Genomic DNA, 26,657 nt, shown 5'->3' with positions numbered 1-26,657 from the left:
ACAATAGAAGTACATACTTTTAGGGCGTCGTATAAGTTGGCGAATTGGGATGCAGTTTGGGACTTTCCTCTCCTGCATTCTTTTCTTCTGCAATCCAGAATGGCAGCGCAGCAGAAAGGTTTGTTTGAGCTGCACCCTCTACTGTACAGGTGTGAATGTGCATTTCCTTCAGCCTGAGGCTTATTCATTTCACTTTTGGTACGAAAGGGCTTCTACATTTTCCAAAAACTTTTTTTATTATTAAAAAACAAACAAGAAAGCCCAGCTCAGAAGATAAAATGTAAGGCAAAAGTAACATAATACTTTCCTAAAAAGTCACTAGAACACAATTAATTACTCTTTTAGGTAGTAGCGCAATATTGTAATGCATTACTTTTAAAAGTAACTTTCCCCAACACTGAGAATAACTGAATCCTGAAACTGATGCAGTTTTCACACTTTTCATCAAGATGCAAATCACAACAACAAGCATGGGAACATCCAGAGGGTGTTAATTTTCAATCACTATGCAAACAGATGAGTAAATCTTAGGATATCAAATCGAAGACAACATGAATAAATAAGACGTGTTAGGAAACGTTTTGGCTGAACTTTTTTACAGCCATTTATTTTCTTATATTCCTCATGTTGACAGCATAGCTTCTTTGACATTATTGTTGATATGTCTCAAAACTACTTTGGCAGAGTAAAAGCATTAAGGCACATGTTAGCATGAGGTATTACAGACGGATAAAGAGTTTATAGACACTGATGATTACAAACCAAGCTTAACTCGATATTAACAGGAAAAATGGAATCCGAATAGCTTGTCAATGTAAGCAGCAGCAATCCTACACAATTCAATTACTTCAACACTGAATGAACACAAAACAAAACCATTTAGCTAAGGGCCTTTCTCTACGACCCTGATATTTCTTGGGAATAAACATAATATAATGCAAATCGCAAGTTTATAATACAAACTTTTATTCTTCATTTGTTCTTGATAGTTGAGGTAAAACGGGACAAACACTACTGTTTTAAAGTTTAGGGTTAGTAAGATTTGTTTTTATGTTCTTTTCTTTTATGCTTACAGTGGCTGAATTTTTTAAATAAAAAATACAGTAAAAATAGTAATATAGTGAAATTTTTTACTATTTAAAATATCTGTTTTCTGTTGTCATATATTTTAAAATGTAATTTATTTCTGTGATGCAAACCTGAATTTTCAGCATCATTACTCCAGATCTTCAGTGTCACATGATCCTTCAGAAATCTTAATGCTAATAAGCTGCTCAAGAAACATTTCTTATTATCAGTATTGAAATTGTGTTTTCAAAACTATTATGATATATATATATTTTCAGAATCCTTTGATGAATAGAAAGTTCAAAGAACAACATTTATTTGAAATATATTGTCTTTGCAATAATGTAAAAGTCTTTAGTGTCACATTTGCTCAAATTAAAGGAACACGCCACCATTTTTGAAAATAGGCTCATTTTCCAACTCCCCTTCAGCTGATCTCCGGATCTGGCGGTAGGACATTTAGCATAGCTTAGCATAGATCATTGAATCTGATTAGACCGTTAGCATCTCGCTCAAAAATGACCAAAGAGTTTCAATATTTTTCCTATTTAAAACTTGACTCTTCTGTAGTTACATCGAGTACTAAGACGATTTTCTAGGCCGATATGGCAAGAAATTATACTCTCATTCCTGCGTAATAATCAAGGAACTTTGTGCCGTACCATGGGTGTAGCGGCGCAATGATATTACACAGGGCCTGAAAATAGTCCTCAGCACGCTCCTTGTGTAAGCAGGTTGTCACGTTGGTTATGTTGACGGAAGTTAGCTTATTTTCACGCGAATGAGAGATGGGAGAAATGGGAATGAGAGATTTTCCGTTGGTCTTAGTACACAATGTAAATACAGAAGAGTCAAGTTTTAAAAAGGAAACTATAGTCAAGTTTTAAATATCGAAACTCTTTGGTCATTTTTTGAGCGAGATGCTAACGGTCTAATCAGGTTCAATGATCTATGCTAAGCTATGCTAAAAGTTCTACCGGCAGATCCGGAGATCGGCTGAATGGAGCTGGAAAATGAGCCTATTTTCAAAAATAGTGGCATGTTCCTTTAAGTATCTTTTTAATTATATACAGTATATATATATATATATCTTACTGAACCCAAACTTTTGAACAGTAGTGTAGATGCTTATTAGCAAACACAAAGATGTGCTTGACAGTGAGCAGCAATATATGAGATAAATAAAAAAGCACTAAATTGTATGTAAATCGAATTCTCTCCATTATTAAATTGTCAGAGATAGGAATAGAATTAGAAAAATAGAAAATAACTGCCGAAAGGGCAAGATTCTGCCGTATTTACATAAAGCCCATGGAGGCAAAGCACTGCATGACGATTTCATTGTTTTCCTTGCATAAAGCAGTTGACTAATTCAGTTTTTGCAATAATATATTTGGCAAATAGCAGGTGAATATGGTTTGAAACGCTCGCTAAATAAATCATGCAGTGCAAATGTTTATAATTTATGCACTGAAACTCATATGAAACAACCGACTTGATAATTATACTGCATGTAGAGTGGACTTTGAAATAAGTCATTTTAATTTCCAGTAAACATATGCAGTTACAGTGTAAGATCATTAGGTGTGGTGTGAACATGTCCATTCTCAGAGCAAAGGGTTTCCTCTTACACACACAAGGCCAATTTGTAACTCCAGCCCCACTAATCAGTGCAGCGTGGTCCGACACAACACATTAAAACACCATGATACAATAAGTTAATAGGCACGTATCAGTTAACATAATGCACAAATATCATGCATATGCTGCCACAGTATATTTCTTCCTCGATCAAAACAATTTCAACATAATGCATAGGTACAGTATAAAGTCCATTACATAAAAACATTACCGGTAATAAAAATAAACATCTGTACAAAAGTCCTGCCAGTATTTTTATGGTTTGCTGTTATTTCCATCCATATCAAAGGCAAAAAAAAGTACAAAAATAAATATTCTATTTACAATCACACATGGCATTCAGGAATTAACGTCACTGCAAGACAAGAGGCAAAAGACCACGTGTTATTTTCAAGCACACATCTTGCAAATGGAGGCATAGAGTGTTGATAAACCAATTTGTATTACATTATGATTACTGGTATATATAAAAAACTGTAAATAAAGTAACTTTAAATCTATACCTCCATATCATGAATTCATGAGTTATATCATAGTAAGGATGGTATGGACGCAATTATTTCAAATGCAAAATGTTAATGTGATAAGTCAAGAGAACTCACTTTATTCCAACACCCTGGTACTGGCAGACCATCATCGCCCTAAAACACAGAAGAAGAGTGGTGAAGAAAATTAAAAATCATTTAATTTTCTTGAGAAATGAAACATGACAGTGTCCGTGCACATACAGTATACATAACCATTTCAGTAGCCAGTTTTGAAACATACATTTCCCCTCTGCAATCAATCAATCAATCAATCAATCAATCAATCATGACGGTATCCATTCACATAAACATAAACACTTAGAAAGCGACACTCAAAACAATAACAGAAGAATAAATATATATATATAATATATATAATAATAATAATAATATAGCTACCCTATATTGCCAAAAGTATTGGGACACCCCTCCAAATCATTGAATTCAGGTGTTCCAATCACTTCTATGGCCAAATGTGTATAAATTCAAGCACCTAGACATGCAGACGCTTCTACACACATTTGTGAAAGAATGGGTCGCTCTCAGGAGCTCAGTGAACTCAAGCGTGGTACCGTGATTGGTTGCCACCTGTGCAATAAGTCATGAAATTTCCTCACTACTAAATATTCCACAGTCAACTGTTAGTGGTATTATAACAAAGTGGAAGCAATTGGGAACAACAGCAACTCATACACGAAGTGATAGGCCACGTAAAATCACAGAGCGGGGTCAGCGCATGCTGAGGGGCACAGTGCGCAGAAGTCGCCAACTTTCGGCAGAGTCAGTAGCAACAGACCTCAGACTTTGTGTGGCCTTCAGATTAGCTCAAAAACAGTGTATAGAGAGCTTCATGGAATGGGTTTCCATGGCCGAGCAGCTGCATCCAAGCCTTACATCACCAAGTGCAATGCAAAGCGTCGTGTAAGTGGTGTAAAGCACGCTGCACTGGACTGTGGAGACGTGTTCTCTGGAGTGAGCAATCACGCTTCTCTGTCTGGCAATCGATTGACGAGTCTGGGTTTGGCGGTTGCCAGGAAAACGGTATTGCCTGACTGCATTGTGCTAAGTGTAAAGTTTGGTGGAGGGGGGATTATGGTGTGGGTTGTTTTTCAGGGGTTGGGCTTAGCCCCTTAGTTCCAGTGAAAGGAACTATTAATGCTTCAGTATACCAAGACATTTTGGACAATTTCAGGCTCCCAACTTTGTGGGAATAGTTTGGGGACGGCCCCTTCCTGTTCCAACATGACTGCGCACCAGTGCACAAAGCAAGGTCCATAAAGACATGGATGAGCGAGTTTGGTTTGGAGGAACTTGACTGGCCTGCACAGTCCTGACCTCAACTTGATAGAACATCTTTGGGATGAATTAGAGCGGAGACTGTGAACCAGGTCTTCTCCTCAAACATCAGTGCTTGAGCTCCCAAATGCACTTCTAGAAGAATGGTCAAAAATTCCCATAAACACACTCCTAAACCTTGTGGAAAGCCTTCCCAGAAGAGTTGAAGCTGTTAGAGCTGCAAAGGGTGGGCCAACTCCATATTAAACCCTACGGATTAAGAATGGGATGTCTTCAAAGTTCATGTGCATGTAAAGGCAGGCGTCCCAAAACTTTTAATATATATATAGGCAATATAGTGTATCTATACATGCATAGATGATGTACCTGGATGTTTCAAACCAAAGTGTTAACATTCTTAATGATTCAATCGGGTAAAATAATGACCAGTCAAGATGCCTGCTTTTTGCAACAATGCATTTCTACTCAACACTTTCTTTTAGGGCTGTAACGATTTGACCAAAAATAAAAACCTTGATTAATTGAACATTTTACCTCGATTACGATTAATGAACGATTATTTTAGCTCTTTTTTTTTTCTCTTCATTTTTTGCCCTCATAAGGTTTTTGAGTAAATTCACTGATAAGGTTTGTACTGTAAATATTTTCTACCATTTTTTTTCTCTAATGAAAGTGCATTTCTTTGTGATTTTAAAGTACTTGAAGGAAACGGTTCTCTTTCAGCAGTTATTGTCTATGGGGCAGATTTCTGCTTGTTGTACATCAGATACAGATAAATTAACACAGTAGGCCTACATTACATTTATTTGAATGCATTAATGAGAGAGTGATTGTGTGTGTGAATTAGCCTACTCATACCGTCTCTATTCATTATGAAGCTGTGGTTTGTACTTACTTCATTAAGGTATTAAAAGAGATTACTTTAGTGTCTTTACTTTAGTCACAGGACAGCGTTGCCGTTGACACTGCGTTACTCTCTGCGCGCAATCTTCACGTGATGCGCGATATTCTGTCTGAGTGCTCGTTTGTCACAATATATATTAGGCATTAGTTCAACATAATACACATCTGATGGTCGAAAAATGGCACGGCTTAAACCACATAAAAATGAGTCGACAAGCTTTGTGAGGACGCAGGTGAGAGGTCTGCCTTCAGGGCGCGCGCATTGTCAGAGATGCGACATGGCTCGGCTCTCTGTGTCACAGAAAAAAGCTGAGCCCTGAACGGATACATTGTCCGTTGTTGTATTTGAATAGTGCACAATCGCTTTAAATGTTGAAACTGGCAAGCCTTTAAACGCATTTACTTGACAAACTTTATGAGCACGAAAGTGAAAGCGATCTGGCTTCGGGGCTTGCGCGCGCCGTCTGTGTGTGTGTATGTGTGTGCGTGTCAGCGCGTAGGCTATAAAAACAGCAATTAACTGACCTGTATAACCTGTGTAAAACATGCAGCTACTATAGTGATTCTGGGCATCTATAAACACAGATAACTGCTCCTGCATCTCTCTGTGTGCCTGCAAACTGCACTTGATGTGACTGACGGGGCGGAGTCACGTGAAAACCGAAATAACCGACATGGGAAAAATACGTCGGTTAGAGGTTCTGAATGTCGGTTTCGGTTATTTTTCGATTAATCGTACAGCCCTACTTTCTTTCATGCAGATATTTGTGGTGATCCAGGGTGCTCCATTTCACTGGATGAAAACAGACGTGGTGAAAAGGGTTATTTTGTCAATGTGCATGTTAGTGTAAGAATATTGGATACACAGAGAAGTAAAAATTAAATTTTTATGCATGCATTCGTTAAACATAAAAAATAGTAAACTAGTTAAATAAATTAGTCTCTAATATTTTAACATATTTTACGGAAATCAACTTGTGTTAAATTCACAAAAAAAACATTGGTTAAAAAACAAACGGTTAGATTTTTATTATTTTATTAATACAATAAATGTATTTTTTTCTGAAACAGATTTTAAAAATGGTTATCAAAAGGGGTCATGAACTTGGCAAGATTTTTTTACATCGAATAAACGCAGCACGTTTGATCTTCAGCAAGAACCATTGAGGTTCATTCTCGTGTTACGCAGCATGTTTGATCTTCAGCAAGAACCAAGGAGGTTCATTCTCGTGTTACACAACATGTTTGATCTTCCGCAAGAACCAAATATAGGTTCAATCTCGTGTTAAAGGGTTAGTTCACCCGAAAATGAAAATTCTGTCATGAATTACTTGCCCTCATGTCGTTCGACACCCGTAAGACCTTTTGTTCATCTTCGGAACACAAATTAAGATATTTTTATTGAAATCCAATGGCTCAGAAAGGCCTCCATTGGCAGGAATGTATTTTGCACCCACAAGACCCATAAAAGGTACTAAAGACATTGTTACAAAGTCCATCTCACTACAGTGGTTCTACAATAACTTTATGAAGTGACAAGAATAGTTTTTGTGCGCAAAAAAAATAATGACTTTATTCAACAAGTGCTTGTCTTCCGTCTAGGCCTCAGACGTGAACTCACAAATGTGCAGGTTTATTCTCATGCTATGCAGCACATTTGAGCTTCCTCAAGAACCAATGAGGTTCATTCTCGTGTTACACAGCACATTTGAGCTTCCTCAAGAACCAATGAGGTTCATTCTCGTGTTACGCAGCATGTTTGATCTTCCTCAAGAACCAATGAGGTTCATTCTCGTGTTACGCAGCACATTTGATCTTCCTCAAGAACCAATGAGGTTCATTCTTGTGTTACGCAGCACATTTGAGCTTCATCAAGAACCAATGAGGTTCATTCTTGTGTTACGCAGCACGTTTGAGCTTCCTCAAGAACCAATGAGGTTCATTCTCGTGTTACGCAGCACGTTTGAGCTTCCTCAAGAACCAATGAGGTTCATTCTCGTGTTACGCAGCACGTTTGAGCTTCCTCAAGAACCAATGAGGTTCATTCTCGTGTTACGCAGCACGTTTGAGCTTCCTCAAGAACCAATGAGGTTCATTCTCGTGTTACGCAGCACGTTTGAGCTTCCTCAAGAACCAATGAGGTTCATTCTCGTGTTACGCAGCACGTTTGAGCTTCATCAAGAACCAATGAGGTTCATTCTCGTGTTACGCAGCACATTTGAGCTTCCTCAAGAACCAATGAGGTTCATTCTCGCGTTTCGCAGCATGTTTGATCTTCCTCAAGAACCAATGAGGTTCATTCTTGTGTTACGCAGCACGTTTGAGCTTCTGCAAAAAACAATGAGGTTTATTCTCGTGCAGGTTTCTTCTGTTTACAGTATGTTCACTGATCAATGTTTATATGAAAAGCCTACATTCAATCTGTTCATCATATAAAACAATCAAGTCTTTAAAAAAAATGTAACTATTGTGTATGTAAAAAATTTAACTCAATTCATATGGATTAGTTTTAAGATCTCTTTTTTAACTTTTTGAAATTTCAACGTGGTAGTTGCGTAGCTGTCAATGGAGGGACAGAAAGCTCTCAGATTTCATCAAAAAAAAATCTTAATTCGTGTTTGGAGCGACATGAGGGTGAGTAATTAATGACAGAATTTTCATTTTTGGGTTAACTAACCCTTTAATGATAGGATCACAAGGATGGCAGTGCAATCACTTTGTTTTTCCACAACTTGGCACTGCAAAACATCTTGTAATCCTCAGAGGCATTCTATCGTCTTGTTACTTGAGTAAGTCAATTTTTGCGTCTCTCTTGCATTTACTACTGCATGACATGCACAAATCGCTAGGCAGAGCTAAAGAGGCTTTGGCGTAAAAGTAGTCTTCCATCGCACTATGACTGCATACTGAGACAAAGTCTGAAAGGATAAAACTAAGGATACTTTTATAGTACAATGACCTCTTATATGTCAAAAGATCATGGAAAATGTTATTTCTCAATTCATGACCCCTTTAAAGATATTAATGCTGAGATACCATGCAAGCCTTTTCTGTTCTACTCTCTATTTGTTCTCCATTCTGAATGGAATATGCTGAAGGATTAGGTTCAGGAAGCCAGGGAGCATGCAGGATAAGGAAAGGGATAGACAGCAGCATACCACAGCGCACGGGGCATCTAGCCCATCCAGGCCTGGCAGCCCCGGTTCACCTTTCTCCCCTTTAAAGCCTCGGAAACCCTGTTCATGAAATCAATCATATAAACATCCTGTCGTTCAGCCACACCCCCACAATGGCCGCTCTGTTCCAGCGTCTGATTGGTCCAGAGCACACTGGACCTGAGACTGACAGGAATATGTTCACTGCATCAACAGGGATGTAAACTCCACATAGTTCATTAAACTAATGTATTAAACTAGTGGCTCCATCCTACTGTGTTCCGCAGGACCAAATTCCTGTCAGTCTGAATCCTGAAAAGCAAAAATCCCATTGAGAGTTCTGGTGCCTAGTCATTTTTAATTCAAATCCACATCTACAATAGTTCTAATGTAATGTATGAGCACAAAGTCTCTATACATGTATATACATTGTAATTCACAGACTTGGACCAGAACTCTTCTGGGCATTTGTTAGTGTTTATTACAAAAAGACATAAGGAGCCGTGGCTTTCGGGAAGTCTCCTTTTGCCTTAGTGTTGCACGTTGAACGGAAGACATACCAACGGACACGGGGCATCTAATCCCGGGGCTCCTTGGTCTCCCTTATCCCCTTTGGCCCCCCTGTTGCCTTTCTTGCCCCTCTCCCCCTGCAAACAACAGTGCATTCGAAAAAAAGTCAGACTTTAGTCCTCCTAGTCTACTATAGCAGTACTTGTAAGAAAAGCACAATCACTAAGATAAGATAAAGATAGATAAGATCAAATTAGATGTGCTTTTGAACTGAGCTACAATGAGTATTGGGATAATTTAAGGAGGGTAAGTTGAGGGGTTAAGGAGAAAGGAGGTCAGCCAGTTTGGTTAGTGTGGGATTTAAAAATATTTGTAAAAAGTATTACTAACTTTGTGTAAAAAATACTGAATGCACATGTACTAACTATTTAATAAATGTTCAAAAATGAATAAAAAAGGTTAAATAAGTCGTCTGACTTATGGAAAGGTCATGCCCTTGGACAGAGGTGGACAGCAGTTCAGTTTTTTTACTTTCCACTCAAGTACATTTTTCAAGTATGTACGTTATCAGTGTTTTTCTTTGGAAAACTTTTACTTCACTACATTCCAACGCATAATGTCGTACTTTTTACTGCACTACATTTAATAAATAATAGGGTTTTTTTTTACCTTTAATACTAAAAACGTAGTACTTTCTTACTTGTACTCAAGTAAAACTTTGAATTACTTTTACTTGAGTAAAAGTAAGAAAGTACTACATTTTTAATGTAATTAAGGTAAGTATTAAATTATATTTGTGAATAAATATAATTAAATGATATAAATCTTTATCATTATAAATGATAATTGTTCTTTGAAATGTTGTGAAGTAAAAGTTTTCCAAAGAAAAACACTGATAAAATACAGACACTTGACAAATGTATTTAAGCAGAGTAAAATACCTCACTACTGTCCGCCTCTACCCTTGGGAGCCAATTTTTATTAGTTTTTTGTTTTTTGATCAAAAGTTTGGGGTAAGTAAGATGTTTTAATGTTTTAAAAATAAGTCTCTTACGCTCACCAAGGTGCATTAATTTGATCAAAAATACATTAAAAACAGTAATACTGTGAAACATTATTATATTTTAAAATAACAGTTTTCTATTTTATTAATATACTGCACTTTGAAATGTAATTCAATCCTGTGAAGGCAAAGCTGAATTTTCAGCATCATTACTCCAGTCTTCAGTGTCACACGATCCTTCAGAAATCATTCTAATATGCTGGTTTGGTGCTCAAGAAACATTTCTTATTATTATCAATGTTAAAAGCAGTTGTGTTGCTTAATATTTTTGTGGAAACTGTGAAAAAGAACAGAATTTATAACTTTTGTATCACTATAAATGTTTCTTTACTGGTACTTTTGATCAATTTAATGTGTCCTTGCTGAATAAAGGTAAAGGGTTATGATCATTACTGAACATGTGTTATTTTTGATCCCTACATCTAAACCTTCGAACGGAATATATTTTTATTCCCTGATCTTGGCAGGACATTTTGGCTGTAATAAGTAGACAATCTGTGATTGATTCTATAGAACAATGAAATGAAATTACAAAGCCTCATGTATAAAAAGCTGTAGAGGCACTAAAACTATTTAATCAACATCTCTATTCTATATTACTAATTAAGACCAGCTTTGCTTTTTAGTATTTCGTGATTTATCTTCAAGTATGCACGCAACGTTGAAGGGTTCTTTCAAGGAAACGATTACATTTAAGCTATATAAATGTCTCTAATACAGAGTTCTAACATTCAGAATAGCCCTCATCATGACTGTTATTCTAACACTTAATGGAGGAAGGGAAAAAAAATCAAAGTGGAATTATGAATCAACATGGAGCTCATTTTCTAATCCTGCTTGACGAATACTGATTCCTTAAGACTGTTTCTGAACTTTTGGCTCACATCAGGAGTCCTAAATACTCTCATCAGGATGTCAGAATGAGCTCCACACTGACATAATGCCATGTCCCATATTGCTTGGTTATGTGCCTATTCAAAATAGATCCAGATGTGGCTTTCGTGGAACAATAAGAGCTCTGTGCATTAGCATAATTGGGAGATAATGAATGCAGGTTGGTAGGAAGGTAAGTCAAGGATATGAACAAAAGTAGGAGGTGAGGAAGAGGAGGAGTATTAACCCAGGCTACAACATTAGGATGCAGGAGGAGCAGGAGGAGGCCAGGGAGTGAGAGGGGGACAGAGAGGACGACCCGGCCCGACTCGGCAAAAAGAGCCACGGACACAGGCAAGGATGCAGGGGGAGGAAAAGGGGATAGGAAGACCTGTGGAAAAAAGAGAGGAAGACAAGGAAAGGACAAGAATATAAACAGCACCGTGTCCAAGGGTCCTCCACAGCACCTTCCACTGAGCTGAGCATCAGCATAGTGACAGATTTATCCCAAAAACGTTCAATTCACCAGTGGAGGATGTTGGGAGGAGCACTGACATGTCCTGACTTTCAAGGTGGGAAACATTCAGTCATTAACTGAGGAAATTAGTGTTAATAGGAGACAGGCATACCGTCTAGGAGGATGAAAGCATAGGAAAAGCACAGAAAAGCAATGGTCAATTCACATGTACTTCTTTTTATAATAATAACTCAGAACATTTAAAATTTAGCAGTTTATATCATAGGTCAGTTTCTGCGTTAATCATGCAAATTTTTTTTTTAAATATACTCAACAAATAAATAAATATAATTGCAAATATATTTATATAATATACTGTTCTGGAATAAGAATATATGTTTAAACAATTCTATCATGATCAATGAACATATACAGCGGCATCCAAAAGACTATTTAGCATTTTTTTGAACGCAAATAGAAATTAAATAATTAATGTATCAATTTGACTACGTTGAATTTATTTGATAATGATCCACAGAGCATCTTGATACAAAGGAAGCAAGAACATCTGATCGAAAATGACTGAAAAAGTGTGCAGAAACGTACAATTTTCCTCATTATGTCATAATGTTTCCGTTTTAAATTTGTCAAAATCCTAAAACTTTGATTATTTACAGGTTTATTCATTTTAGATTTTCAATTTCTTATTTTCACAGACTTTTAGACCCCACTGTATATAATATACACATATTTTCTAGCAGTGAGCAGTAGCCATTCGAATTTCTTACACCCAGCATGCTTCTGCTTGTGTCTTTAAAAAAAAAAAAACATAACAATTAACAATCAAGCCGGGCTCAGACTACAAGATTTTTAAAATCCTAACCGATTATAAAATCTTGCTGCATCTCGCACATAAGCAGAATCTTTACAGATGTCTTCTCTCTCAAATATGCACACACTACAAGGTGAGATATAACTGCCAATTTTATTTATTGTTGACAGTAGTAGCCTATGCTAGCTAACATTAGCCTCAAGAGCTCAAATGCTTACCATTGCTTGGCAACACTGTCAGCAGCTAGCAGCTTTCTACACTCGCCGGGTACGTTCAAAACAGAGCTCTTCCCTTTGTCCATATGGTTGTAGTACATTTTCGAAGACATATTATACAGGCAGTCGTGTTGTTGCCACACTTCCCCTAAGCCATTCCTCTATCTCAGCTGTCCAACGGAGCCCACAGCAACTTGTTTCACGGTCGTCATTTCAAAACTTCTCTCATTCACCTTTGTCTCTTTGTAAACTGGTTTCTCATTGGCTATTGTGAAAGTACTGACATACTCAGAATCATCCCGATTTAAAATCCTAAACATGTTGGATATTATCGGGGTGGTCCTGATCAAGAGGTTTAAGATTTGTAAACGCCTCACATTATCTGATAAGCCGAACATAGAAACTGACCAAGTCCTGGACAAGATTTATTCTCAGATTGTCGGGAGGGGAAAATCAGCCTAAACCTCCAGTAGTCTGAGCCCGGCTAAATACTGCATAATAATTGATGATGACCACCGTTATTTAATAATGAACAGTAGCTAATGCTTAAAAGTTTGGCAGATTCATGCTGGTTTAGAAATATCATCCATCCCTTTATTTTAAAGGTCCCATGGCATGAAATTTTCATTTTATGAGGTATTTCAACATTAATATGAGTTCCCCTAGCCTGAATATTGTCCCCAAGTGGATAGAAATGTTGATCGGGGTAAAACCGAGTTCTGGCTGTCTCTCTCTGCCTTTGAGAAAATGACAGGCCCGACTAGCCAATCCTGAAGGCTCCTGGTTTGACGTCCAAGCAGGAACGGTTTCCTCCCTTTCCCCCGCCCAGAGAATCTGGCACGCCCATGCAAACACTCGAGATCATTAACGTTACTTGTGAACGAGTGAACTGGCAGTTTCTCAGTGTTTGGATGTACAAATGAAAACAGAAGTCTTTCTTCAGTTCCTTCTGATCTGTGATCAGTGATTTCTGATGTGTAGCTAATTATTTATTATTTGTGGACACGCAGCGGCTTCTCTCTCTCCCGACAGAACGGTGTTTTCGTGTTTTCTATCTTGAGAGTCAGTGGTTTTGTACGTCCTCGTCGCGTCTATCTGTTCTAAAATGTGCATACAGTCTTTTCTGTTTAACATCAGCAGTCACATCTTTAGAGATAAACTTCACACACGCCGAAGCTCGGCCTCCAACATCCCCGACCCCCAGTACTGCATCTGGCCCACAGCGGAGGCACCAAACGCGGCGTGAGATTAAGCAGAAGGAGGGTAAGCGTGAGGGTATCTGGGCTAGGCTAGCCAGCTTTCCCCACAATAAACTGGATTACATTCGATTACAGCTGTTGTGTCTTTGTTTGCGCTGTGTAAGTTACTCAATGCGCGTCAATGACGCTATTCATATGATTGGAACATATCTAGAAATAATGCTATATTCAACACTTACTAACTCGTTCATCTCGCTGTAATGGTACATTGCATGTGTTACAAAGTTGGTAGAATAATGATGAAGAGGACTCGGTGTGACTGGGACTCGTGTTTATTCAGAACTCTCAGATACAAACACAATAAACTCGCGCTGACTGACAGCGCTCTCATAACTCAGTAGTTACTATAAATAACTTTGTTAGCAATCGCTTCGTCTCCGTGATGTCCGGTTCGCGAACGAATCATTCTTTTGAATCGGTTCTTTTTAGTGAACCGAACCAGTTCACCAAATCGGACTGAATCGTTCTGAACGGTTCGCGTCTCGAGTCAGCGCTGATCCATAATTTACTAAAGTTACTAACTTTCTGACATGAGTGACAGTCCCTCCGACTAGAAATAAACTAATAACCTGAAGTATATGCTAGTAACTACAACAGTTCACCCTGAACTGAGACATGCTGAGAGAACTGATGAGAAGTGAACACAGGTCCATCCGTCTCTCTGGCAGACTCGTGCCTGCTCGTGCCTCGTTAAACCACGCCCCCTCCGCTCATTTAAAATGCAAAGATGTCAGCCAATCACAACAGTGGGCGTTTTTACTGAAGTCTCACAGCAGACACGCCTCTTGAAGCAGGGCATTCAGCCACAGGGCAAACAGCAGTATAGAAAAAATGCCTTTTATTTCTAAATTATGACATTTTATGATGTAAAAATCATACTAATAATATAAGTACACCTCAGGAAACACTATAAAATAATAGAAAAATGCCATGCCATGGGACCTTTAAGAAAGTGGACTCATGTTATTGTTCTTTGAAGTCACAATAACATATTCTGCAAACAAACTACAATCAAGAACGCATTTATAATCTTACCCGGTTTCCTTTTAATCCCGGTGGTCCTACTAAACCCTGAATGAATGGGGGAGAGACATTAATGATGGTCTATTTTTCATTTGAATGCACTTGTACATGGTTTGGAAATGTTACAGTATGTGAAATGTTAAATTGTGCTCTGGTACAGCACTTACTGGGATGCCTTGAGGCCCGATTGGTCCTGCTACTCCCATATCGCCCTTTTCCCCCTGTACAGTAAAAAATACATAGATGTTGTTTTTAACTGTAATACACTGGACTTTATACCTTATATACAATCAGTGAATGTTTTTGATTGTTGACAAGTGGCTGTTGAATTATTGACAACACTAGCAGAGCAAACTCATGCATTACCATCTTGTGTGTGCATTAAAGGGATAGTTCACCCAAATATTAAAATTACCCCATGATTTACTCACCCTCAAGCCATCCTAGGTGTATATGCCATTCTTCTTCCAGGCAAAGCATTATAATGGCAACCCAAAATTTGAAGCCCAAAAAAGTGCATCCATCCATTATAAAAGTAATCCACACGGCTCCGGGGGATTAATAAAGGCCTTCTGAAGCGAAGTGATGCGTTTTTATAAGAAAAATATCCATAATTAACTTTATAAAGTAAAATATCTAGCTACCGCCAGACCGCCTTCCGTATTCAACTCACGAAAAAAGCATACCTGGCGCAATGTATGACTAGGACGTAGCCTAACACCGTGTCCTAACTACACACAACGCGTTAAGATTCCAGCGACAAGCAACTTGTCTGTCCACACCAGACGCGACGCCATAAAAAACCACAGCCAATCAGAACAGCGTGTGGGCGGGCTCTCGCGGCAAGTGTACCGCACCAGAGATTAATCTTGACGGCACTCGCAAGGAAATGGATGAGTGCATAATCACATACAAAAATATCACACCATTTAATCATTACTAAAATACATACCGAGTTACTAAAACGATCTCTTTCATAGAATATACTTGTTTGTTCACAGTTTGAACGTTCTTGTTACCATTTGTTTAATTTCAAGATCTGAGGTGAATTATCCATTGTTGCTTTTAGTACGACTATGTAAAGCTGGGAGCACTAAATGATATTCAATGTCATATTACACGCTTTTAACATTAAATAAAGCACATAAACACTACCGGAGATCATGTTTTGTCTTGTTGTTCCAGCCGCGACGTCGCAGAAATAGAAACTGCTTCTAAAATAGAATCATCGCGTGTCACTGTCTCGGCTGGTTAGGACAAAAACTGTAGTTAACATGGAAAAGATACCTTTTATCGCGTGTCGCCACGTCACATCGCGTGTAGTTAGGACGCGGTGTAAGCGTTTGTCGTAGGTTGAATATGGAAGGCGGTCTGGCGGAGGCTAGATATTTTACTATCCATTATTCAATTATTCAAATTTCGGGCTGCCTGCCATTATAAAGCTTGGAAGAGCCAGGACATTTTTTAAGATAACGCCGATTGTATTCGTCTGAAAGAAGAATGTCATATACACCTAGGATGGCTTGAGGGTGAGTAAATCATGGGGGGATTTTGGGTGAACTATCCTTTTAAGAATTTTAAGAATTCAACAACTGATCATGAGCTATTTATCACCTAAGTAATAATTCAATTAATTGTGATGTACTTTCAAAAATATTTAGCTTGGTCAATTCATTGTCATGAGCTTTCACACTCATCACATCATCGCACGTTTTGTATAATTTTGAATAATATGAACTATTACTACACAGTACATTTTTTTTCATGATTTGATAAACTTTTTTCTTTTGTCAAATCAACTTTAGATAATGTGGTTCAGATAACTTCATATTTTTAGTTACTGTTGATTAACCCAATCTCCTTCATTGTATTAACTACATTTTTTTATTTCAATTAACTCAAAATTTTAAGGCAACCATGTAACTTACTTTTTTAAGTTAAACAATATTTTTTTACATTGTAGGAACATCCATTTCTGCAGCCTCACAGATTTGATAAACAACCAAAAACAGCACTAACCATTTCTCCTTTTGGTCCTGCAGGCCCAGACACTCCTGCTGGTCCTATCAGACCCTTTGAACAAAGAAAGTGACATGCGTGAGCTTCAAAAGTGGGGGGACAGTTGGGGATGACGAGGTCAGAAAGGGAGAGAAACTAGTCAGTGTTGAGCACCAATAGATCAACAAACTTTTCAGAGTTGAATAAAAGTATGTATGTTTGAAAACAGCCATCTGAGGTACAATCTGTTTAGGAACTCGATAAAACTCCAAAGTTTGTTGATCTAAGGGGAAATAAACAGACACACATGTAAATATAACAGCGAATCCATCTTCCATTTTCCTCTCAGGACTTGGAGAGGATTCAAGAGAAGGGCTGTTAGACATCTTGCTTTTTCGGGAGTCTCAGCCATTTGTACAGTTGTATGCCATACTGTAATTATTGTTCATGCAGCCGCATCCCATCATGCTCTCTCCTGGTATGACATAACAAGGTCAAAGCTTGTCTTGGAATGAAATAAAGCTCTGAAGCTTGGAGGGAATTAAGCCGTTGAAAGGTCAACAGAGGTCAGCCACGTTCAAATGTATATATATATATATAAAGACAAAGAGGGCTGCGACGGCATGAAATGCGAAGGGATTATTCACTGGTAGAGCGCTAAGTACGTACTTTTCAAAGGAAGAGAAAGTGCGTTTCAGAGAGCGAGAGCGAGCAAAATGTTTACAAGTGTTTGGCCATGCTCCCCTTTCACTCGCTCGCGTGTTGACAGGTTGAGAAATAAACCGAGCGCGGTACCTCTGGAAACAGCAAGAGGCAACAGCCAAACAGGCTTAGGGACAAAGTCAAATCAAAGTCATACTCATGCCGATGCAACCTCAATAGAGATCTAAACAAGGCCTTGACCATTAGACAACACAGAAAAGGCACAGAAGACAAGCAAGCAACAGCGCAAGCAGAGGCAGACAGACAGACAGAGAGAGAGAGAGAAGCAGGCAGACTGCGGAGGGGGAAAAGAGAGAGAGGGATGGATGGAAATAGAGGGGTGGATGATGGGAACGGGTCTTGCGCCACTCACCACTGGACCAGGCCTGCCGTCTAAACCATGAGCCCCCTGGACAGTGTGTAAAGAGTTACAGAGCGAGAGGAGAGATGGAGGTGGTGGAGAGGGAGGGGAGAGGTGTGGGGGGAGGAGAGGGTGGGTGAGTGAAGCAGTGACTTGTGTGCCACATAAAAACAACACTAGTTTTGATGGAGGGGTTTTGAAGATGACATGTGAGAGACGGGCAGTAACTCCTTTCAACTTTAGTTTCTTACAGTGTGACTGCTAATGAACATAACTTACGGCATGCTGTTTTCAATAATTCATTTTAGCTCTATGGATGGTGATAAAATATCAACAGGTGGGTTTTAAATTCCAAAAGAGATGCAAAAACTAAAAATAACACTTGTAAATAGTTGTTCGATTCCAAAACCTAGTAAGCCGCACTGCCGTCTGTGGCCTTCTAAGGTGATATGCGAACTGAAACGCAACCTCATAAGTGACTGAATTGGAACACTATACATAGGCGGCACATTTACAAGCAACACAAAGAGCGTTCCACACGAGAAACGCATAGGAGAGTTGACTTGATGCTAGAGGCTTGTTCACACAAAGAACGATAACTATAAAGATATCTATAACGATAGCGGACAATATTGTTCTGTTTATTCTAAGCGGAGAGCTGTAGTTTTGTCGTATGCCGTTTTAAATACTTGAGCTCTTTAAAGCAGGGTGGATTCTGATTGGTTGTCAATGTTCGTCATTGTTCTGAAATAGATTTCAACAGTATCTTTTCTCTGTACTGTTATAGTTAAAATTGTGGTATGGACTCTGCTATTTAGAATGATTTTTAGAACTACACTCACCTAAAGGATTATTAGGAACACCATACTAATACTGTATTTGACCCCATTTCGCCTTCAGAACTGCCTTAATTCTACGTGGCATTGATTCAACAAGGTGCTGAAAGCATTTTTTAGAAATGTTGGCCCATATTGATAGAATAGCATCTTGCAGTTGATGGAGATTTGTGGGATGCACATCCAGGGCACGAAGCTCCCGTTCCACCACATCCCAAAGATGCTCTATTGGGTTGAGATCTGGTGACTGTGGGGGCCATTTTAGTACAGTGAACTCATTGTCATGTTCAAGAAACCAATTTGAAATGATTCGAGCTTTGTGACATGGTGCATTATCCTGCTGGAAGTAGCCATCAGAGGATGGGTACATGGTGGTCATAAAGGGATGGACATGGTCAGAAACAATGCTCAGGTAGGCCGTGGCTTTTAAACGATGCCCAATTGGCACTAAGGGGCCTAAAGTGTGCAAAGAAAACATCCTCCACACCATTACACCACCACCACCAGCCTGCACAGTGGTAACCAGGCATGATGGATCCATGTTCTCATTCTGTTTACGCCAAATTCTGACTCTACCATCTGAATGTCTCAACATAAATCAAGACTCATCAGACCAGGCAACATTTTTCCAGTCTTCAACTGTCCAATTTTGGTGAGCTTGTGCAAATTGTAGCCTCTTTTTCCTATTTGTAGTGGAGATGAGTGGTACCCGGTGGGATCTTCTGCTGTTGTAGCCCATCCGCCTCAAGGTTGTGTGTGTTGTGGCTTCACAAATGCTTTGCTGCATACCTCGGTTGTAACGAGTGGTTATTTCAGTCAAAGTTGCTCTTCTATTAGCTTGAATCAGTCGGCCCATTCTCCTCTGACCTCTAGCATCAACAAGGCATTTTCGCCCACAGGACTGCCGCATACTGGATGTTTTTCCCTTTTCACACCATTCTTTGTAAAACCTAGAAATGGTTGTGCGTGAAAATCCCAGTAACTGAGCAGATTGTGAAATACTCAGACCGGCCCGTCTGGCACCAACAACCATGCCACGCTCAAAATTGCTTAAATCACCTTTCTTTCCCATTCTGACATTCAGTTTGGAGTTCAGGAGATTGTCTTGACCAGGACCACACCCCTAAATGCATTGAAGCAACTGCCATGTGATTGGTTGATTAGATAATTGCATTAATGAGAAATTTAACAAGTGTTCCTAATAATCCTTTAGGTGAGTATATATCTTTATAAGTTAAGTTTGATGATAGCATGTTGCTAAGCTAACAAAACAATCAAATAAGATGATGTCTAGGTAGGCAGCTCACTAGGTTATGGAACAGAAGATCACACTGTTTTTTTATATATATTCTTAAGCAGCATTTTACTTTAGCTATATGTTTTCAAGTAAAAATGTACTTGCTCTAATAATGCTGTAATTGTACATTTTCTTACCACATTGGTAATTTTTTTTTATTTTTTCAGATTAAAACCAGTTGCAGTGCATTTTTGCAGTGCATTCTAAAGGATTGCTTGAACTTTTCTACACTTTTTCATATTTTTTCTTAAAAGGAGTTACTGTGCCATTGATGATGTGACTAGAACAAGTTTATCAATGACTTCGACACCATAGCTATACACCAGAAGTCAGGAAAAGACCCCTGAAATTCACAGTAACAAAACCTAAAGCATGCTATTTAACAGAACATAGAGGAAACATTTTATAAACAACCACATACAGTATTTTGAAATAATAACATGGACGTCAGTCAGTTACAAGTAATATGAAACCATCAGGAATTTGTTGGTAATCTATCAAAATGTGTATAAAACAATGTGACAAGATGATTACATGATGGCACTTGTATATATGATTGCTAAATGTGTACATCCACTGATTCATGCAATGTGACGTCTAGTTACAAAGACACATGAAATAGCAGCACAATGATATTTGCATTAAGGGGGCTAAAGCACAAACCTTACACAAAACATGCTTTTCCACTAACGCTGCACTCAAGAAAGACAAAAATATCTTGGTTCAGCTGACAAGATTGTATGAATATTATCAAATTAATTACTCACTGGTATCACTGATATGAAGTACATATCATTCATCATAAGGACTGATTTGATGAATTGGACAGATATTTTATCTTACATTGTTCTGACTGTAATTGCAATGCATGTTTATCAAGCATTAAACACTAGATTATAGTAATCAGAAATGCACTTACAGGGAGTCCAAGGTGGCCCCTGTCTCCTTTGTCTCCTTTCTGTCCAGGTGATCCCTTCTCTCCTCTCAAGCCTATTCCTGGCTCTCCCTGACCCATAAACAACATATGAGATTAAATGTCTTGTTTAGCATATGGCAGGGTACCATAACAGTTTGATTTAAGTTAAAGGGATAGTTCACCCAAAATGTTTAATTCTGCCATCATTTACTCGCCCTAAGTTGTCCCAAACCAGTATTTCTTTCAGGACCACTATCGTCAGAGATGATTGATTGACTATTAGCATACAGTTTGGATTAGCGGTATGGTTCTGTTATGGGCAAGAACTCCCTGCGCATCCATGCAACCTAGCACAACAGAACCAACATTATGTATTTGCAGATGTCATTAAATGTACAACATAATTAGGGAATTTAGTCTGATTCGAGGGGAATCAGAATACCAAATCCTGACTGGACAAGAGGAGGAGCTGGGGATGGAGGAGGGTAAATGAGCGCTGGAGAAACGCGATAGCTGCTAATAGTATAGACGTTGTATTCCTATAGGTAGACGTGATCAGCTGACAGTCAACTGATGTGAGCTTGACTAACGTGATCTGCCAGAACTGATGCTATACGCTTGATGACTTTCTTTCGTCTACTGAACACACAAGAAGATATTTTGAAGAAAGTTGGTAACCAAGCAGTTTAAGGGCCCCACTGACTTTCAGAATATGGGGGGAAATTCAATGGGGCCCATCGATCTTCTTTTGAGTTCAGCAGAAGACATTTTTTGGGTGAACTATCCCTTTAAATTAGTTAAACTGGAATATAAAAGGGACTTAGGCCGGGATACTTGCCTTTGGTCCTGATAAACCTGAAGATCCCTGATAAGCACAAAATGAGAAATCGGCATCAAAAAGCAAACATTTTAAGTTTATAAATGCACCATCAAATGGAAAAAAATGCACTAATGCTCCTTAGGCCCACATATACGCCTGTAATATGCCTGCTGTTATCATACACTTTTATGGAGTAGACAATGCCCTCACCATTGGCCCAACTGGCCCTGCAGGTCCTGGAGGCCCAGCAGGCCCATAGACCTGAAAGAACACAGATAGGGGAGTCACCCTTATAATATTTAATTCAAAATATTTCCCAACTTAGGAAACCCATAGGCTAATATCTATTGAAACCCCATTAAAACCTAAAAAAATGTGGAACCTACCAGCTCAGCTTTATCTCCTTTCTCTCCAAGTTCACCTTTCTGGCCCTGAAGACATTACGAAAAAGCAAAAGGAGAAGGAATACTCAACTTTACCATTCACTCAACAGAATTAAAACTGGCATGATGAAATACACAGCACCCCAAAGTCATGTGATGTCTTTTCAACAATGACATTTGCTTGAGGGGCACCATTGCATACCATTGGGCCTGGCAATCCAATATGGCCAGGGGGCCCTGAAACCCCCTTTTCTCCAGTAGGGCCATCTAAACCCTACAGAATGAGGAAAGAATGTGAAATAGTAATACATATTAGCAGAAAAGTCAATTTGGGGGGACATCACTAAAATCAAAGTCCACAACCAAGAGACCTGTGAACTCATAGTATCCAACATATAGGACAAATGATTAGTAAATTGTAGGCTTTTCAGAATGCAATGCTGCCCACTCACCACAAACTGTTTCAAAATTCAAAAACACTCAGGATGATCCCACTTGCTCAAATAACCCAAACCAAATTAACATGCAAATCGTTTTCTGATTAATGTCTAAATTCTGGTAAAGCATTTAATTTGAAAAAGATGTTTACATGCTATACAATTATTGGAAAATGACAATGTTCTTGTAATCAGAATATTCCAAACAAACAAATACAAATACATTTTTAGGAAATACAGAAGATGCTAACTTTTTATTTAGTGACAGTGAATATTCTGAATACATGAATCCAAAGGCATATGCACATTGTTTATTAACATTTCTAGAAAAAACTAATATTGGCTTAATTTGGTTATGGCAATCTGGTTACTGAGTTTACATGATGTTTACCCCATTTGAATATTATGATATTTTGCTTAATATCAAAATATTCTTTCATGCAGGGGTTAAAGTACACAAGACCCTTGTGATTATTTATCAATTCAGGTGCAGTCAGACAGACTACTTGTGATGGGAAAGCTGGTGCAGTCACTCACAGGTGATCCCGAGGGGCCCATGTCTCCCTTGTCTCCTTTTGGGCCAGGGAAGCCCATGACTCCTCCTTCTCCCCGTGGTCCCTCTGGTCCAGGAGGGCCGATGGGTCCTTGTTCTCCTGGCTTTCCTCTTGGACCCTAAGATGTAAACAGGTGCAATCACTCCGCGTTAGAAAGGATCAAGAGTTGAGAGTAAATACATCCACCAATGGACTACTCACAGATTAGTGGCTAAAATAGGTTTCATTTATAGTAAACGTTAATTATTATTCACCTTTTCCCCATCAAGACCAGGGGGACCTGGAAGTCCAACATCACCCTGAGGGAAAACAATGTGATGTTTAATGCAAAAGAACAGTGTGGTTTATAGTGATATGTTGCTTCTTAAAATACTTCCTCAAATCTAACCAGAATTTAGTATGAATTTAGTATTAAATTCTCTCAATGTTAGACATCAAGGATAAAAGAGTTAAGAATGAGAAGTTTATCAGCTACCTTCAAACCGGGGGTCCCAGGAAGCCCTGGAGGCCCAGGTAGACCAGGAGCACCCTAAAATGACAAAAATAGAAGTTAAATCAACACTGAAAGTTGTTCTCTGTTTATTTGTCACTGTCTGGCCACAAAAAAGTCGCTGTTTGAATTTAAATAGGCAAATACTTAAGAGTCTTTGACTGGATCATTATTTCAGTGATTATTATGTTTCTAGCATGTTATATGTAGCTTTTAATTTCTTAAACAACCATGTAGGAAGACACATCATGCTCATATTCCAGGATGATAATGTCAAGATTTATCAGGCTCAAACTGTGAAAGAATGCGAACAAACAAAATTTGTAATTAAGTGTGTGTATGTATGTATGTATATGAGTATATATACAGTACGTGTATATGACCATGTGTGTATGTATGCATATGTTTATGCATGTATATTGTTTATGTTTAAATTTTGATGGGTAGACGTTGTTTTGTAAATAGGGTAGGCGTAATAAGCCATGGCTTCAGCCTACACCTTTTCGGTTACCCTCCTTGTTTGTAATGAATTTGCTGTACATACATTTTGTTTGCTGTTTAGTAACCGAATAAATCTTCATTATCAGGAATGGTTGGGAGGGAGCATGAAGAATCATTTTCATACATGAATTGGCACCTCTGAGTCCAAACCTTAAATTCATTGAAAGTCTTTTGGATGTGCTGGAGAAGACTTTACAGAGTGTTTGACTCTTGCATCCGAAATACAAGATTTTGACCAGAAATGAATGCCCATTTTGATGGAAATAACATCACAACATTTATTTTCATCAAGAGGTGCATACATTTTTTATAATGATTCAATCATAGACTCTTAAGCATTTGCCTATTTAAATCAAAAATGCGATTTCTTTTGGCAGGGCAGTATGTATGTCCACATACTCAAAATGTTATCCAGTTTTCTAACCACACAACAAATACAGAAAAGGCCTTTGGAGTGACGCTTACCACTGAGTGCACATTGCGAATATCCTGAAAAACAAAATTAAATTAGTGTCTTCACTCAATACAAATTAAGCTATTGAAACTTTTACAACAAGGCAGATAAGGGAATATGCAAAATAACTACGTCATAAATAAAAGTAACATTTGTATACAAAAAAATAAAGACATACATTTTCATTGTTGTTGGTTAAAGTTTTTCCTGGCTCCCCGGTCGGACCTGGTGGTCCCTGTTGAGTTATGGGAGAACAATCAATCAATATCTGATATCAACCATTCACATCACACATCATTTTCTCTGTAAGTGACAAACTTTACACTGTACACATGGCCTCTACTCACCCTGGGTCCAGATGGACCTTCATGGCCAGCTTCACCCTGCAAGGCAAAAAAACATGAATTTGTGCTATCGTTCTCCAAAGACGTATTCAAAATATAACATTGATACAAGGTCATCTCTATTGCTCACCTTAATGCCTTGATCACCTTTATCACCCTATGAAAAGACAGGAAATTCACTTCTTACTAAACCGTAAGCAGAGTTTGGTAGACTGTGCATGTCATGCCACACAAAGAAAGCAATTTAGCAGCAAATATAAGGCTACATAGGGCTAGTTGGTGGAGAATGCGGGCTATCTACCTTGGGTCCAGCTTGTCCTGGGGTACCTGGTTCTCCTTTAATGCCAGTTCCTGCAGCAGTAGAATCGCCCTTTTCTCCCTAGCAATAAATAAAAATGTAGGAGTTAACCATGACTTGACTGATTCAAAGATTCAAGATGCAGCTCTATTTAATGAAGGCACATAAACCATTCTAGTGTGAGCATCTTGTTCCCATTTCCTTTTGAAGCATTAGAGTGAGCGTCTTTAATTCATGACAGCTGTGATACTTAAACACAGGGAACGAGCATAAAGGTGTGGTCACATTAGATGAAATGATTTATTAAATGGAGACCACAACAAATATGAGACACAGGATATGAGGCCAGCTTCTAGGGCTTCTGTTTTTCAGAAACCCTAATTTAATCATAACTTTTAAAAAATGTTAATACATTCCATTTCCTGCAACACTGTAAACCATGCAGACATAATGTTTGTTGAATAGACCGTCATACTCGACCCGTGGGAAGTGGGCACGCTAACAAAGATGCTAAAGGCTGCAACTGGTTTAGACACACAGCTCTTACTGGCCTACGTCCATTACACTCACCCCCCTAAACCTCACTCCCATCCGGGTCAAGGCACCAAATGTAATCGGTCCTATTTGATCTGCTCCGAGTGGGATTTGAACAGGGGTTGCTGCAGTGTGGGAGGTGGGCTCAAACAAGGATTTTAAAGACCACGGCCGCTAGCATCAGTCAATAATGCGTCTCTTGAGGCCAGGGGAGTGAGGTTTACATGCACAGCTCTTACTGGCGTATGTTCATTACACTCACCCCCCTAAACCTCACTTCCATCCGGGTCATGGGACCAAATGAAACCGCTCCTACTTGACCCGCTCTGATCGCGATTTGAACAGGGTTACTGCAGCGAGGGAGGCGGGCACGCTAACAAGGCTGCTAAAGACCGCAGCCGCTAGCATCAGTCATTAGTGCATCTCTCGAGGCCAGGGGAGTGAGGTTTACATGCAAAGTTTTTACTGGCCTACGTCCGTTACACTGCCATCCAGGTCACGGCACCAAATGAAACCGGTCCTACTTGACCCGCTCCAAGCTGGATTCGAACCAGGGTCTCCAGCGTGGAAAGTGCGCTTGCTAACATGGGCGCTAAAGACCGCAGCCGCTAGCATCAGTCGCCAGCATGCCTTGGGGCCAGGGGAGCGAGGTTTACATGCACAGCTCTTACTGGCCTATGTCTATTATATAAGTATGAAATATTGTTAGGCTTCAGTAAATAAAATGTAATATCTACTATTAAAATGAAATGAAACACAAAATACATTATTAAATAAATAAATAAATCCAGGTCACGACTTCACAGATGTCTTTCAGGCATGCATGTATAATTGTATAAAAGTTAAATCAATGCAATTCACACCAAAAAATAAAATGCTGCTATTTTTATTCAGACTCTTTTTATTCCAA

General features: G+C 38.8%; 1 protein-coding gene across 12 annotated transcripts in view; it reads right to left on the bottom strand.

Moving 5' to 3' along the window:
- Window positions 1-26,657, bottom strand: part of col13a1 (collagen, type XIII, alpha 1) — a 133,986-nt gene that overhangs the window by 4,127 nt on the left and 103,202 nt on the right. For 3 of the 12 annotated variants that reach the window (XM_079843301.1, XM_079843299.1, XM_079843300.1), the window contains 17 exons: window positions 25,217-25,294; window positions 25,046-25,072; window positions 24,919-24,954; window positions 24,750-24,806; window positions 24,583-24,606; window positions 23,602-23,655; window positions 23,381-23,425; window positions 23,110-23,244; window positions 22,139-22,183; window positions 21,963-22,013; window positions 21,771-21,797; window positions 20,936-21,022; window positions 16,842-16,895; window positions 14,990-15,043; window positions 14,835-14,870; window positions 9,151-9,237; window positions 3,312-3,350 (listed from right to left, as the gene is read on the bottom strand). In XM_079843301.1, the coding sequence (XP_079699427.1) occupies window positions 3,312-3,350; window positions 9,151-9,237; window positions 14,835-14,870; window positions 14,990-15,043; window positions 16,842-16,895; window positions 20,936-21,022; window positions 21,771-21,797; window positions 21,963-22,013; window positions 22,139-22,183; window positions 23,110-23,244; window positions 23,381-23,425; window positions 23,602-23,655; window positions 24,583-24,606; window positions 24,750-24,806; window positions 24,919-24,954; window positions 25,046-25,072; window positions 25,217-25,294 (936 nt within the window). Of the gene's footprint in view, window positions 1-574; window positions 3,065-3,311; window positions 3,351-8,593; window positions 8,672-9,150; window positions 9,238-14,834; window positions 14,871-14,989; window positions 15,044-16,841; window positions 16,896-17,895; window positions 17,932-20,935; window positions 21,023-21,770; window positions 21,798-21,962; window positions 22,014-22,138; window positions 22,184-22,337; window positions 22,410-23,109; window positions 23,245-23,380; window positions 23,426-23,601; window positions 23,656-24,582; window positions 24,607-24,749; window positions 24,807-24,918; window positions 24,955-25,045; window positions 25,073-25,216; window positions 25,295-26,657 lie in introns of those variants that run through there. The other 9 variants (XM_079843303.1, XM_079843294.1, XM_079843297.1 and 6 more) reach the window with 6 other exon arrangements.

Source organism: Gobio gobio (assembly GCF_949357685.1).
Source record: "Gobio gobio genome assembly, chromosome: 18".
Taxonomy (NCBI): Eukaryota; Metazoa; Chordata; class Actinopteri; order Cypriniformes; family Gobionidae; genus Gobio; species Gobio gobio.
This window is presented reverse-complemented; position numbering and strand designations above follow the sequence as displayed.